Source organism: Palaemon carinicauda, chromosome 37 (genome assembly GCF_036898095.1).
Source record: "Palaemon carinicauda isolate YSFRI2023 chromosome 37, ASM3689809v2, whole genome shotgun sequence".
Classification (NCBI taxonomy): Eukaryota; Metazoa; Arthropoda; class Malacostraca; order Decapoda; family Palaemonidae; genus Palaemon; species Palaemon carinicauda.
The window spans coordinates 16,462,586-16,479,612 of NC_090761.1; the positions used below are offsets into that span (position 1 = coordinate 16,462,586).

General features: G+C 43.0%; 1 protein-coding gene across 1 annotated transcript in view; it reads right to left on the minus strand.

Moving 5' to 3' along the window:
* CstF50 (cleavage stimulation factor subunit 1 Cst50) overlaps positions 1 to 17,027 on the minus strand; it is a 66,037-nt gene that overhangs the window by 22,276 nt on the left and 26,734 nt on the right. Inside the window, exon 2 of the mRNA XM_068360771.1 lies at positions 4,979 to 5,212. Within this exon, the coding sequence (XP_068216872.1) occupies positions 4,979 to 5,212 (234 nt within the window). The remainder of the gene's footprint in view (positions 1 to 4,978; positions 5,213 to 17,027) is intronic.

Here is a 17,027-nt window from a genome sequence, read left to right on the forward strand (position 1 = left end):
TTCTGCTGAGGCCGTCGGCCAGGACGTTTCTCTTCCCTGGAATGAATCTGGCCGAGATCTTGATCTGCTCCATTTCAGCCCATTCCAGGAACTCCAACGTGAGGCCGCACAACTCCTTCGATTTTAGCCCTCCTTGCTTCTTTATGTAGGCCACCACCGTGGCGTTGTCGCACATCAGTGCCACGGTGTTTTCCCGGAGCCTCTGAACGAACTCCAGGCATGCCCATTGCACTGCCATCATTTCCAGTACGTTGATGTGCAGGTTCTTCTCTTCGGCTACCCACCTTCCTCTCGCTGTGCTGTCGAGGAGATGAGCACCCCAACACTCCTTGGATGCGTCCGTGAACAGGAGCATCCCCTTGAGGGTGTTCAATCTGTCGTGCCACCACTCGAAGACCTCCTTCGTCTCCGGGGACATTGGGACCACCTTGTGCGGGGAGTCTCTCTGGTTCCAGGCCTCCTTCAGGTTCCATTGTACTCCCCTGAGTTTGAGTCTCCCCTGTGGGACTAGCTTCTCCAATGACACGAGGTGGCCTATCAACCTCTGCCAGTCCCTGGCTCTCCTGGGCTAACCCGACAGGAAGGGCCGTAGGATCTGGCTCAAGTTGTCCAGTCTCTTTGTGGAAGGGAAGGCTCTCGCCAACCGGGAGTCCAGGACCATCCCGAGGTAGGTCATCTGGTGGAGGGTATTAGTTGGGACTTCTCCAGGTTGATGGTGATACCCAGGCCGTTGCAGAATTGCAGGAGCTTCGCGCCTTGCTCCCTCAGTACTTCCTTTGAGGCTGAAAGCAACCACCAGTCGTCCAGTTACCGAATCAGACGGATGCCCTGTTCATGTGCCCAGGCTGAGACCATCGCGAAGATCCTCGTGAAGACCTGAGGGGCTGTGGACAGACCAAAGCAGAAGGTCTTTAACTGTAACGTTTGGGTACCCCATTCTACCCTTAGGTACTTCCTGCTGGAGGGGTGGACACGGATCTGGAAGTATGCGTCCTTGAGGTCTATGGACATCATGAAGTCTCCTTCCCTCAAGGCCGCTAGGACCGACTTCGGAGTGTCCATCTTGAAGTCGGTCTTGCACACGAACCTGAGGGCTGAGAGGTCTACGACCGGTCTCCAGCCCCCTGTCGCTTTCTCCACCAGGAAGAGTCTGCTGTAGAACCCTGGACCTGGGTTCTTGACTAGTTCCATTACCCCTTTCTCTTGACTGGTTCCATTGCCCCTTTTGCCAGCATAGCAGAGACCTCTTCTTGTAAGGCCGTCCTTCTCAAGGGGTCCTTCGGTGCCAACCATTCCGCCTGTAGATCTGGTATCAGAGGTGGGGGGTCCACCAGGAAGGGCAACCTGTACCCTTCTTTCAGGACTGTCACGGTCCACGGGTCTGATCCGTGGTCCCGCCATGCTTGCCAAGAATGTTTGAGGCATACCCCCACCTGAGGCTTCGGCAGGAGTAGGGGGCCTCTCTCCCTATCTCCTTCGAGAGGCGCGGCCCGAACGCCCTCTTCTGGCGGCTGAATAGGAGGGCCTGAAGGCTGACTGCGTAGCCTACGTTCCCCTACGGGAGAGCTGCGAAGGTTGCTGCCAGGATGTAGTAGGGGTGTCTCTCCTGGGCTGGTTAGGAATGGCGCGAGGGGGGAGAGGGACGTCAGAGGGTGTCCTTCTATGGGTGGGTCTTCTTGCTGGAGGGGGGCTGGGTTCTCTCGCATCCTTTAGTTTCCTCACCCTCTCCACCGTCTCTTCCACCCCCTTGAGTGGGAAGACTGAGTCGTCCCACAGTGGAAGGCTCCTCAGGGACCTCGCTTCCCTGTCAGGGAGCAGCCTTACTAGTCTGCTGAGCACAGTGCCCCTTTTCCTTAGTATCCAGTAGGCGATTTGTGCTATGGACTGATAGGAAAGGAACTTCGGGGCCTTACCTCCCGAGCTAATCAGCTCCTTCAGCAAGGCCTGATTCTCCTGGATTGAGAGGTCGTGCGAGAACTGGAACCCTACCAGCTTCACATCTTTAGCTAAAGGGAGGGCTAGCGAGGGCCTCTGTTGTACAAGCGCATCCAACAGCCTGCTGAGGCTCGAGAGCCAGACTTCATCAGTAGAGGGCTCCGGTTCGTCCAGCCTATGGTGTCGCCTGATGAGGCCTATCACCCTCCTGTATGCAGAAACCTCCGCTGGCGAACCTTCTTCCCCGTCCTCTACATTCTCCGTTGGGCGTCCCAGTTCTCATGACGGAGGACCTCCTACGGGGGGGAGTCGTACGTGGAGGAGGCATCTTCCTGGAGTGGTCCAGTCTCCTCGCTTCAGGCAGTAGGACGGGCATCGCCGCTGGGACGGAGGCCTCCGTCCTGGATTTATCCCTTCTTCCGGCGGACCAGGGGTCTGCGGGCTTGCTCGTCGAGGAAAGGAGTTTCTCTCGCTCCGGACGATGCATCGTAGATCTTGAGGCCGGGACGCGGCTCCCAGACCGAAGGGGCGACTCACTCCGCTGGGCGGATGGAGTCGGAACCTTCGCGGACTTAAGCCTGTCCCATGGTGCCTGATGAGACGAGTCCCTCCGTCGATCATACTTACTGCTGGAGACAAAACCTACCGGTGAGTGGGACCTAGGGCGCCATCCTGAGGTGCCCGCGACTGCTGTAGCCCCCAGGAGTTAGCTACGGGGGATGGAGACTCGCACCCATTCTTCCTCCGGCGAAACGCTTTTCCTGAACTTTCTCGTGGGGGATCTAGAACGCCTACTCACGTGGCGGGATCTTTAATGGGAAAGCGAGCGAGATCGCCTCCTGCGGGACCTATCTCGCCGTCTCCTATAGTTCCTCGGAGCTCCGTCTTCCGATGAGTAGGAGTAAGCCTCGACCGAGGAGCCCAAAGAACTGTAGGACCTCGCTGAAGGGCCTGAATCGCGCCACGTTGCTGGTGGTTCTACATGGTGTTCGGTCGCCGATGAAGGCTCCATGAAGTCGGCCGGGAACGTAGCTGAAGGCGTTGGAGGGGAGCGGGGGAGCTCCTCGCTGGGGAACCAGGTCTCAAACTCCTCTTCCATTCTAAGGGGAGATCTGAAGGGCGTCTTCGGAAGCGTCTACACGAGGGTGTCTGACGGCGGCGAGTCCTCCTTCTCGGCGGCACCCTCGGCTGCTGACGCACCTGAAAAACCTGCCCAAGAGGCGGGAGAAGAGACTGCAGCAGTTTTACCCCACATCGGATCGTCCGACAAGACGGGACCTGCTTTCACCAGGGCTCCGTCCCCCAGATACACACCCGCCCCTCCCTCAGGCCCCCCACTTGCGTGGACCGAAGACACAATTCCCCTGTCAGGTAAATCAGACTCCTGGGGAAGGACCACAGGCCGCTTCCCCGCAACAGACTTACCTCGACCCCTACACTGGGTAGGGGAAGACGGCAGAGAGAGACTGTCCGACGGGACGCCAGGCGAAGAGACGTTGGTCTTCCTAAGAGAACGTCGAGAGGCCTTCTTCTTCATAGTGCTGTATCGCACCCACTGCACTTCATTCTATGACTCGCACTCCGGACACGTGGCTGTAGGGGAACACACACTGCCCCTACACGAAGAACACAAGGAGTGCGGGTCAACTTCAGGCTTAGAGAGGAAAGCGCCACACAATTTGCCGGCCATAGGCCCAGGGCAATGACGGGGATGCTCCATAACGCACTAGTAAGACACCGCGAGACACAGGAACACAGAGGGAAAGGATAGGGAAGCACACAAAGGGACTACGTGGGGACCGCATGAGACACAAAGGGTCGCACTGGGTTAAGAGAGAGCGTCGGGATGTTAACGCCGACGCGACCAAAAACTTACTGGAGATCGAGACCTGAGCAAGCATGCTCTCTGACCCCGGGTCGTCTCTGAGCGCGCATCACTCCGCCAGAGATTACCCCGCATAGAAAATGGGAGTAGGGTAAACTAAACAAAATTCTGGTCGGATGGGAGGATATCCCAGATACTCCTAAGAAAGTAGTTGGAGGTAAGTACTCAGTGTTGGAACAAACAAAATTTCATCCATTCAAGTTAAATTTATGCATAAAATCCAATGATACTATCAAAAGATAATCACTCATCACAGTAACAATATAGCTATGAAAAAGTAGCATTTATTAAGGGTTCCATAATAATTTAGCATTTCAAAGGAGATTGTAATACATAATGAATAATAAACAACACCCTGTATTAGGGTACCCCTTACCATGTTTAGTGCAGCACAAAGTACACAGCTTAAGCATTCTTTGTGGTGATCCTTAGGCCATAAGACACAATGATTCCTGGATACTCTTTTAATCTATTCCCTTTTATCCCCTATTACTAATCAAAAAAACATCTCAGAATTTACCTTACTCCAATATACAGTTCAAACGTAATAAAAATCCTTCAAGAAGTCAAAACAAAACTCAAGAGTATTTTGTTAAGCTACATTATCATCAATAAATCCTAACCATCAAAAAGTAAGAGCCAAAACATAGTCATACAAGAAGTTCATTACTATTCTGTGCTAACGTAGTAGATTACCATGACCAAAACATACTTCAGAAACATGCTTAAGATTTACAGCAAATGCCAAAACTTAACCTTAAAGTACCTTGTAAGGCTTTCTTTTTATTAAATTTGTTCAATATTGCAATAGAACGCTGCAAATGGTAATAACGATATTACCTAACCATTTTCCATTAAAAACTACTACAGTAATTGCTAATGATTTAGTCATAGTTTTATACCTAAAATTCTTTTCACAGTTCATGAAGAATCTATTCATTGACACCTACTAGGAAACAAAAATAATGGCTACATAAAGTAACATTAAAAGTTCCTAATACACATTTAATAGATAAAAAGATGAACAAATTTACTCCAAGATAAATTTTTCAATTGCATTAGCAATTAATACTGTGTCTAATTCCTCATGGAAAGAATAACTGAAGAACATGTCTATTTAACTTAAAAATACTAGAAAAAAAGTTAACAGAAACTAACTGTGATTGTCTTGAACGCTTTCTTGGCTGATGTTTTACTGAAGTCAAACATTTTCACATTTGTGTCCCGGCTGCCAGAAATAAGAATTTGTTCTCGTGGATGGAATTCTAAACAAGTGATTTCATCTAGATGATCATACAAGGTACGGATGACAGGGTGGCCAACTACAGCATCAGGGTGCAACTCAACAGCGTCGGGGTCACTTTTTGCGAGCATTCTGTCAACGTCAAGAATCTGCAATATCGAGGGAATTAGGGTAAAAACAAAACATGACTAATGCTTGCGTATACATTACAATATAAAAAAAATCCCACTACAATTTTCATGTGAAGTACAAGCTATAAAAGTGGTTACTGTATTTAAAAAAAATATGTACTGTATAACTTAAAAGGTATTTCATCAACTCTCAATCTTTTATTGCTGATGTTATGGCAATATAACTTTGCTAAAAAAAAAAAAAAAAAATGAACACATGAATTATTCATACAGAATAATTTCTCAATAATGAGGTCGAAGTCTGAAATTTCCCATAATAGGAATTCTTTATTATGACGGAGCTTTCTAGCTGTCTTAGGTAAGCCTTTATTTTCACCAAACTGCTCTAATCAACTTTTCAGTTAGAAGGTAAAACATTTTGGAGAATTGAAATACTAGAATGCATTATCACATGAAAATATGAATTAAATTCATCATGCACTTCATTACACTAGCACAAAAATGCAGATGTAGTGGATGTCAAACAAACAATACACAATCAGATAACATAAAATTGCATAATGTATGCTGTACAATAAACACAATTTAATAAAAAATAAAGCACTTTTGGAGTGAATTACATTGTATTTGTAAGATTTAGGTACTGTACTATTGAAATAATTTATTTCTATACTATTTGATATTCATACTGCTTCTCTCTAAAAGCAGACTAAATGTCAACGTCTACCCTTAAGCTGAAAAATTTCCTGTTTCTTTCTTTACAATAGACCTGCCCTCTAGTTGAGTATCGAAATTATATGGCACTGTATGGCAATATTTGCACAGGGGTATACCACATCTTTGTCTTTCAATCTCTTAGTTTAAAATAGTTCAATAGCCCATTGACATCACTAATCAATGGGGAGAGGCAAGTATATGAGCATTAGGAGAATAAAGAAATAATTAAATCTATTATAATCCCATTTATTTCAATGAACCTACTCTGATGATTATATTGCTGAATTCTGCACTTGCATGAAGCTGGAATAGTAGAGGAAAGATATAGAAACTCTAAAACTAACCACATATATACCTTAATTATCAGGGATCCACCTTTACTTGATGCTAGTTTAACAGTGACTCACAGTAATCTAAATATTTAAAAATAAAAACTTATGTATTGGGACAGGAAAATTTAATACTATATGCTCATGAGGGTCTAAAAATTATTGATGATACCATGGAATTTCAAAACCTAAAAATTCCTCTTAGTTACACCATCAACAATTACTTTTAAAACTATATCTTTATCATATTTACAATCACCTTAATATTCTTGAGTAAGTAATACTGTAACTTAACCCAAATCTTAAGAATTTTTATTAAAAGAAACTTTTATTAATACTATATCACCCAACACCCAATTACTCTTAAGAAAGCCAGGCTTCTTTTTAAAAATACTTGGTAAAAACAGACTTGCCATCCCACTGACCTGCTGTTAAAAAGTTTTCCATAGAAAGATTCCTACAGAAATTAAGAGAAGTAGCTGTGCTTCTGGTATTGTGAACTCGAACCTTTAAGTCTTTCATTTGAATTGCATCCAAGTCTCTGTGAGCTTATCACTAAACTCATAATAAGAATTGACAGCATTCTTGGAGAGAAGATGGTTTGAAATTCTATTCTATTCTATTTACCAAGGCACTTCCCCCAATTTTGGGGGGTAGCCGACATCAAACATCATCCCTCCTACTTATAGAATTAAAAGATGACCATTTATCCACCAAAGGGTGGATTTGTTTCAATTTTGTATAGGTGGGCAGCTCAGACCATCGAGCCTGCAACTTATTCTTACAGTCAAAATGTATCTTACTTTTAAGGTCTTTATAAGGAATACTTATGGGGGATGGGTTAAGTAGCCCTGAAGCTTCCTTAGCTGCCTTATCTACTAATTCATTCCCATTCACCCCAATGTGGGCAGGGATCCAACAGAAGTGAACACTTATTCTTCCTAGATTGCCGATGTACTAACCAGTCCTACACCTTTTGTACTAAATGATGGGCTGGCATAATTTGTTTATTTTAGGTTAAACCCTATTGGAATCTGTAAAAATTGTATAAAAACTATTTGGATTACTATTTTTAAAATATGCTGGACTGCAAGATTAAATGCATACAGCTCGGCAGTAACTACTGAGCAAGAAGATGGAAGTTTCTTTCTAATAACAATACCCCCCCCCCCCCACCACAACTGCACTTCCCAACTCCTGCAGCCGATTTGGAACCATCCGTAACAACATGTTTTCCATGATGTTGAGTAGCATAATTTAAAAAGAAATTTTTCATTACCTTACCGGGTAAGGTATTTTTTCCCTCTTACCATAAGACATGCTTTAACACAAGTATTTCACCAGGGGGAGACTTGGGATATCCTACATCACATCTGGTATCTGTGCTGTTAACAAACATAGTACTCTAACATCATTTTTCAGCTATGCTTCCAAAGGCTAGAGCAGAAATATATCCGATACCGATCATTAGACTATGCCAAATGATCTACAGTGAACCCTCGTTTATCGCGGTTGATAGGTTCCAGACGCGGGCGCGATAGGTGAAAATCCGCGAAGTATTGACACCATATTTACCTATTTATTTAACATGTATATTCGGACTTTTAAAACCTTCCCTTGTACGTAGTACTGTTAACAAACTACCCTTTAATGTACAGAACACTTAATGCATGTACTACAGTCCCCTAAACTAAAACAGGCACAAATATTAAAGGCGATTTTATATCATGCGTTTCCTAAACACCTAAAAAGCACGATAAAAAATGGCAACCAATGTTTTGTTTACGTTTATCTCTGATCATAATGAAGAAACAAACGCATTTAGTGTACACATATATGTATAGGTTAGTTTTAGCATCGATTATATTGATGTATACAGTATGTTGATTTTGTTATTACCAATGTTTTACTTAATTTTCCTTAGGACTTCCAAATGAAATGTTTTTCTTTATGATGCCGCCTGAAACGACGGCGTCATAAAGTACGCTCAGTAAACAACCACGCTCAGAACAAAGAAGGCATTTAACGCGCATGATGAAAGTGATAAATAATGATATTTACAGTAAAAGCATTTACAAAATATGTTATTACAAATATTATTTACCGTATCTATATAAAATCATACAGTACATACTGTACGTAGCAAAGCAGGAAAACAATTTACGAGAGAGAGAGAGAGAGAGAGAGAGAGAGATTGTTTTACGTACGTAAATGTAAATTTTAAACAAAATAATATAACAGGCTTTTAAAACCTTCCCTTTAACTTAATGCATACAGTACTAAACTATAAAACAGGCACAAATATTAAAATGTTTAAGTAAAAAATAAAGATTGTTACTGTACTCACCACGAAAGAAGTTCAAGAAAAACTTGAATGATGATGGCGATGAATTTGCTGCACAGTAGAAATGATGATGAAGAAGCTGATGATGTCTTCTACTGTGCAGCCAATAATAGTATTTTACGTCTCTTCAGACGGAGGTGTCTTTTCCTGGGACACCTCTTCAACTTCTTCCTGAGACACTTCTTCAATTTCTTCTGAGGGCATTGTGATCGGAAGTTGCTGCCGCTGCTTCTTTTTTCGCAAGAGCATCCTGTAGGGAGCCATGTGTTCATCGATCTTGGTGCAGAATTGTACAGAACGAACCATATCCTCGTCCCACTCTTGCGACATTTCTTTCACCTCATTCGCAAGCTTGCAGAGCTTGGCAAGCCGTTCTAATGTTAAGACCGTTTCTTCGACATTTTCTTGGATCTCTTCCTGTGTTTCACTGTCTTCACTGCCCGATTTTGTCAGGTCTTCGAGGTCTGCGGCCGCGTAACTTCTACTGTCTTTTAACATAGTATCGAGAAGCGTCACCTTCTCAGCAATCGTCATCATCTTTCGGTGCTGTTTAGGCTCACTACCAGCCTTAGTAGAAGCAGAAGGCTTGGGAGGCATTGTACAGTAGGGTTTAACAGAAAGTTCAACAAAAAGTTCAACTTAAAACAGTCACGCAAAGCACAGATTAAAGTTCACAATTAACAACGTCAACACAGCGATACAGCGGGAGACAAAGTGACCGCGGAAAGAGATGCTGCGGGTTGGAGAAGCGGTCAAAACACCAATCAGAGGCTAGATTACAAAACTTGGGTTCTGATTCGTCATCTATCAGCGCTTGAACCAATCACAACCCAATTCAAAGTACAAGATACCCTGCGTACAGTATACTACCTACAGTAATAATAATAATAAATAATGATACTGTAATAATAATAATAATAATAATGATAATAATAATAATAATAATAATAACAATAATAATTTTAATAACAACAACAATAATAATAATAATAGCTTTACGTAGGCTATTTTACGCTTTTGTTGTAGGATGTGTCTCTCTCTCTCTCTCTCTCTCTCTCTCTCTCTCTCTCTCTCTCTCTCTCTCTCTCTCTCTCTCTCTCTCGTACGCTTATTCGAAATGTGATTTTTACAACAAAGAATATTATTGGATGCAGTACTACGTATGTATACATACAAAAGATTCATGGAAAAGAAGCACTTCCATTACATTTGTAGTAATGTACAGTACAGTAGTAGCCAACAGCAGCCTTACACCATTCTAATATGGTATGACTGCATCTGATTTGCATTTCATGTTCGATTTAATTTTACTACGTACTGTATACAGTACTGAATTATCGTATGATCACATTCTCTTTTCGTGTTTTATTTCTTTCTGTGCTTAATTATATGTCATATGTAATGCAATGAACAATCAGTAAGAGCAGATATTACTAATTACAGTATTAATGGAATTACAGGTAACGAAATATCGTATTTGGGGTCTTCAGATATTGCGGTATTTTCGAAATTTCCGGAAAATCCGCGATATGTATATATATATGGGTTATGGAAAAACCCCGCGAAGTGGTGAATCCGCGATTGTCGAACCGCGAAGTAGCGAGGGTTCACTGTAAACGCTTGTAAACATGGAACGGTTTACTGACCAAAGGTATATGAACTGAGATCAGTGAGCCTCACCCCCACTAAATAGAAACACCATTTAATTAGTTAAAACCAAGAGAAAGATGTTCAAATACCAATTTCTAATTTTTCCACAACCACGACACAATAAAGCATATCTTTGTTTTCCACCACTGGTATACTGTATTTTGTACCAATAAGTGAAAAGGTTATAATGGTACAGAAAGAAGAAACCATAAGGTGTAATTTTTCATCATCGAAGGTTTGGCTGTTCAAGCATACCAGACCATAAGCAACATTGACTGCTTAAAAGTGTCTTACAAATTGTTTGGATAAGTAAAAGTTACTAAGTGTTTCATTGAGATGGGAGGGTATTTTTCACTTGAAAGAATATTTCTGTTCATGTTCATAATTTCATTTTTGCTTCCATATCTGCTTTGCTACAATGGAAGCATATGAGGGAAAGGCTAAAATCATTGTCTTTTGTTGGTAAAGCAATACCCTTGCTTTATATATAGCATGACAGCTTAATTATGCTAAATGGTAAGTACAGTACTATTGGTGAATGTTTGCATGTGGTCACAATAACTATGTATTTTCCTACTACTGTAATGCAACCAATTTATGAGAGGCAAGAAAATTAAGACGAGTAGGTACTAAATCAAAGTAGCCGCCTAACTTGACATAAATGTTCTATTTATGGGGAATAGGTGTAAATAATATTGCTAAGCCTTGTCTCTGGTTAAGTTTTTAAGAGTAAAAATATAAAACTATTCATACTCACTACTATAAAAGGTACTGTATTTGTGAAAGAGTTTAGTTATTGACAGATGTATACAGTACTGTAAGTATCTACCTCAAAGTGTATTACCCAAGTTTTTTTTACTCATATTAAAATTGTATAAAGTTTTTTATATACAGTATTGCTTACAGTTAATTTAGTTTCAGTTCATTTAACCTTAAGGTACTTTTTTATGGTTAGGATGTTATGTCTGAGAAGTCCGAACTGAAGCTTTTCTCATTAGTATAGACTAACTTACCTTCTGTGAGGTATAGGAAGGAACGTCAATAATTATAATGTTTTTGCTTATGGGTAACCTGACAAGGTATTGAAGCAGAGAGAAAATCAAATTTTCTATTCAGAATTTGAATTTGTCAGTTTCCCACTCTTTGATTCAGAGCAATGAGAGGGTTACTTTTCCATTTATTCTTTACCAGTTGAAGGATGTCAAACTGCTGTCCAATATTTATTCTTAATATTATTATTTTTATTACTAGCTAAGCTACAGCCCTAGTTGGAAAAGCAGGATGCTATATGCCTAAGGGCTCCAACATGGAAAAATACCCCAGTGAGGAAAGGAAATAAGGAAATAAATAAACTATAAGAAGAGTAATAAACAATTAAAATAAAATATTGTAAGAACAGTAACAACATAAAAATAGATCTTTCATATATAAGCTATAAAAGGAATTATATCAGCCTGTTCAACATAAAAATATTTGATGCAAGCTTGAACTTTTGAAGTTCTACTGATTCAACTACCCGAATAGGAAGATCATTCCACAACTTGGTCGTCCATCCATCCATATACCAAGGCACTTCCCCCAATTTTGGGGGGTAGCCGACACCAACAATGAAACAAAACAAAAAGGGGACCTCTACTCTCTATGTTCCTTCAGCCTAATCAGGGACTCAACCGAGTTCAGCTGGTACTGCTAGGGTGCCACAGCCCAACCTCCCACATTTCCACCACAGATGAAGCTTCATAATGCTGACTCCCCTACTGGTGCTACCTCCGCGGTCATCTAAGGCACCGGAGGAAGCAGCAGGGCCTACCGGAACTGCGTCACAATCGCTCGCCATTCATTCCTATTTCTAGCACGCTCTCTTGCCTCTCTCACATCTATCCTCCTATCACCCAGAGCTTTCTTCACACCATCCATCCACCCAAACCTTGGCCTTCCTCTTGTACTTCTCCCTTCAACTCTTGCATTCATCACCTTCTTTAGCAGACAACCATTTTCCATTCTCTCAACATGGCCAAACCACCTCAACACATTCATATCCACTCTAGCCGCTAACTCATTTCTTACACCCGTTCTCTCCCTCACCACTTCGTTCCTAACCCTATCTACTCAAGATACACCAGCCATACTCCTTAGACACTTCATCTCAAACACATTCAATTTCTGTCTCTCCATCACTTTCATTCCCCACGACTCCGATCCATACATCACAGTTGGTACAATCACTTTCTCATACAGAACTCTCTTTACATTCATGCCCAACCCTCTATTTTTTACTACTCCCTTAACTGCCCCCAACACTTTGCAACCTTCATTCACTCTCTGACGTACATCTGCTTCCACTCCACCATTTGCTGCAACAATAGACCCCAAGTACTTAAACTGATCCACCTCCTCAAGTAACTCTCCATTCAACATGACATTCAACCTTGCACCACCTTCCCTTCTCGTACATCTCATAACCTTACTCTTACCCACATTGACTCTCAACTTCCTTCTCGCACACACCCTTCCAAATTCTGTCACTAGTCGGTCAAGCTTCTCTTCTGTGTCTGCTACCAGTACAGTATCATCCGCAAACAACAACTGATTTACCTCCCATTCATGGTACAACTTGGTCGTACCTGGAATAAAACTTCTAGAATACTGTACTGTGTAGTATTGAACCTCATGATGGAGAAGGACTGACTATTAGAATTGACTGCATACCTAGTATTATGAATAAGGTGGTATTGTCTGGGAAAATCTGAGTGTAAAGGATGATCAGAATTAAGAAAAATCTTATGAAACATGTATAACAAACTAATTGAACAACTGTGCCAGATATTAATATCTAGATCAGGAACTATAAATCTAATAGACTGTAAGTTCCTGCGCAACAAATTAAGATGAGAATCAGCAGCAGAAGACCAGGTGGGAGAACAATACTCGAAACAAGGTAGAATGAAAGAATTAAATCACTTCTTCAGAATAGACTGATCACCAAAAATCTTAAAAGACTTTCTCAATATGCCAATTTTTTTGCAACTGAAGAAGACACAGACCTAATGTGCTTCTCAAAAGTAAAATGTTATTTTGATAATAAAATAAATTTTTGAATATACTTACCCGGTGATTATATAGCTGCAACTCTGTTGCCCGACAGACAACTCTACGGTAAAAACTCGCCAGCGATCGCTACACAGGTTGCGGGTGTGCCCAACAGCGCCATCTGTCGTCCAGATACCCAGTACTGAATGTAAACAAAGACTCAATTTTCTCCTCGTCCCACTGCGTCTCTATTGGGGAGGAAGGGAGGGTCCTTTAATTTATAATCACCGGGTAAGTATATTCAAAAATTTATTTTATTATCAAAATAAAATTTTTCAATATTTAACTTAGCCGGTGATTATATAGCTGATTCACACCCAGGGGGGTGGGTAGAGACCAGCAATATATATTTACACTTTTATGAGCTAAGAGTTTTTATTTCATTTTAGAAGTTATCAAAATAACAAAAACAAAATAAATAGGTACCTGGTAAGGAAGTCGACTTGAACAATTACTCTGCCTTTTAAGTACGTCTTCCTTACGGAGCCTCGCGATCCTCTTAGGATGCTGATCGACCCCTAGGATCTGAAGTATCAAGGGTTGCAACCCATACAACAGGACCTCATCAAAACCCCTAATCTAGGCGCTCTCAAGAAATGACTTTGACCACCCGCCAAATCAACCAGGATGCGAAAGGCTTCTTAGCCTTCCGGACAACCCAAAAAACAACAATAAAAACATTTCAAGAGAAAGATTAAAAGGGTATGGAATTAGGGAATTGTAGTGGTTGAGCCCTCACCCACTACTGCACTCGCTGCTACGAATGGTCCCAGTGTGTAGTAGTTCTTGTAAAGAGACTGGACATCTTTCAAGTAAAATGACGCGAACACTGACTTGCTTCTCCAATAGGTTGCGTCCATTATACTTTGCAGAGATATATTTTGCTTAAAGGCCACGGAAGTTGTTACAGCTCTAACTTCGTGCGTCTTCACCTTAAGCAAAGTTCGGTCTTCCTCACTCAGATGTGAATGAGCTTCTCGTATTAACAATCTGATAAAGTTTGACCAAGCATTCTTTGACAAAGGCAAGGATGGTTTCTTAACTGAACACCATAAAGCTTCAGATTGGCCTTGTAAAGGTTTAGTACGCTTTAAATAGAACTTAAGAGCTCTAACAGGGCATAAGACTCTTTCTAGTTCATTGCCTACGATCTCCGATAACCTGGGGATATCAAAAGATTTAGGCCAAGGCCGAGAAGGCAGCACATTTTTGGCTAGAAAACCAAGTTGTAGCGAACAAGTGGCTTTTTCTGACGAAAATCCTATGTTCTTGCTGAAGGCATGAATCTCACTGACTCTTTTAGCCGAGGCTAAGCATACCAGGAAAAGAATCTTAAGAGTGAGATCTTTCAGGGAGGCTGATTGTAACGGCTCCAACCTATCTGACATGAAGAATCTTAGTACCACGTCTAAATTCCATCCAAGGGTAGCCAAACGACGCTCCTTGGTGGTCTCAAAAGACTTAAGGAGGTCTTGCAGATCTTTACGTTTGGAAAGATCTAAGCCTCTATGCCGGAAGACCGATGCCAACATGCTTCTGTAGCCCTTGATAGTGGGAGCTGAAAGGGATCGTCCTTTTCTCAGGTATAAGAGAAAAACAGCTATTTGAGCTACAGAGGTACTGGTCGAGGATACAGAAACTGACTTGCACCAGTCTCGGAAGACTTCCCACTTCGATTGGTAGACTCTAATGGAAGACGCTCTCCTTGCTCTAGCAATCGCACTGGCTGCTTCCTTCGAAAAGCCTCTAGCTCTCGAGAGTCTTTCGATAGTCTGAAGGCAGTCAGACGAAGAGCGTGGAGGCTTTGGAGTACCTTCTTTACGTGTGGCTGACGTAGAAGGTCTACCCTTAGAGGAAGACTACTGGGAAGGTCTACTAACCATCGAAGTATCTCGGTGAACCATTCTCTCGCGGGCCAGAGGGAAGCAACTAACGTCAACCTTGTCCCTTCGTGAGAGGCGAACTTCTGCAGTACCTTGTTGACAATCTTGAACGGTGGGAATGCGTAGAGATCCAGATGTGACCAATCTAGGAGGAAAGCATCTATATGTATTGCTGCTGGGTCCGGGACTGGAGAGCAATAGATTGGAAGCCTCTTGGTCAGCGAGGTTGCAAAGAGATCTATGGATGGTTTTACCCCAAGTGGCCCAAAGTCTCTTGCACACATCCTTGTGGAGGGTCCATTCGGTTGGAATTACTTGCCCTTTCCGACTGAGACAATCTGCTATGACGTTCAAGTCGCCTTGGATGAACCTCGTTACTAGGGAGATGTCTTGACCTTTTGACCAGATGAGCAGGTCCCTTGCGATCTCGTACAACGTCAGTGAGTGGGTACCTCCTTGTTTGGAGATGTACGCCAAGGCCGTGGTGATGTCCGAGTTAACTTCCACCACTTTGCCTCGAAGGAGAGACTTGAAGCTTTTCAAGGCCAGATGTACTGCCAACAGCTCCTTGCAGTTGATATGCATGCTCCTCTGACTCGAGTTCCACAGTCCTGAGTATTCCCGACCGTCTAGTGTCGCGCCCCAGCCCACGTCCGATGCGTCCGAGAAGAGAACGTGGTTGGGAGTCTGAACAGCCAGGGGAAGACCCTCTCTTAGGTTGATATTGTCCTTCCACCAAGTCAGACAAGACTTTATCTTTTCGGAAACCGGGATCGAGACCGCTTCTAGCGTCTTGTCCTTTTTCCAGTGAAAAGCTAGATGGTATTGAAGAGGACGGAGGTGTAGTCTTCCTAGTGACACAAAATGTTCCACGGATGACAGCGTCCCTACCAGACTCATCCACAGCCTGACTGAGCAGCGTTCCTTCTTCAGCATCTTCTGGATGGATAGCAGGGCTTGATAGTGGGAGCTGAAAGGGATCGTCCTTTTCTCAGGTATAAGAGAAAAACAGCTATTTGAGCTACAGAGGTACTGGTCGAGGATACAGAAACTGACTTGCACCAGTCTCGGAAGACTTCCCACTTCGATTGGTAGACTCTAATGGAAGACGCTCTCCTTGCTCTAGCAATCGCACTGGCTGCTTCCTTCGAAAAGCCTCTAGCTCTCGAGAGTCTTTCGATAGTCTGAAGGCAGTCAGACGAAGAGCGTGGAGGCTTTGGAGTACCTTCTTTACGTGTGGCTGACGTAGAAGGTCTACCCTTAGAGGAAGACTACTGGGAAGGTCTACTAACCATCGAAGTATCTCGGTGAACCATTCTCTCGCGGGCCAGAGGGAAGCAACTAACGTCAACCTTGTCCCTTCGTGAGAGGCGAACTTCTGCAGTACCTTGTTGACAATCTTGAACGGTGGGAATGCGTAGAGATCCAGATGTGACCAATCTAGGAGGAAAGCATCTATATGTATTGCTGCTGGGTCCGGGACTGGAGAGCAATAGATTGGAAGCCTCTTGGTCAGCGAGGTTGCAAAGAGATCTATGGATGGTTTTACCCCAAGTGGCCCAAAGTCTCTTGCACACATCCTTGTGGAGGGTCCATTCGGTTGGAATTACTTGCCCTTTCCGACTGAGACAATCTGCTATGACGTTCAAGTCGCCTTGGATGAACCTCGTTACTAGGGAGATGTCTTGACCTTTTGACCAGATGAGCAGGTCCCTTGCGATCTCGTACAACGTCAGTGAGTGGGTACCTCCTTGTTTGGAGATGTACGCCAAGGCCGTGGTGATGTCCGAGTTAACTTCCACCACTTTGCCTCGAAGGAG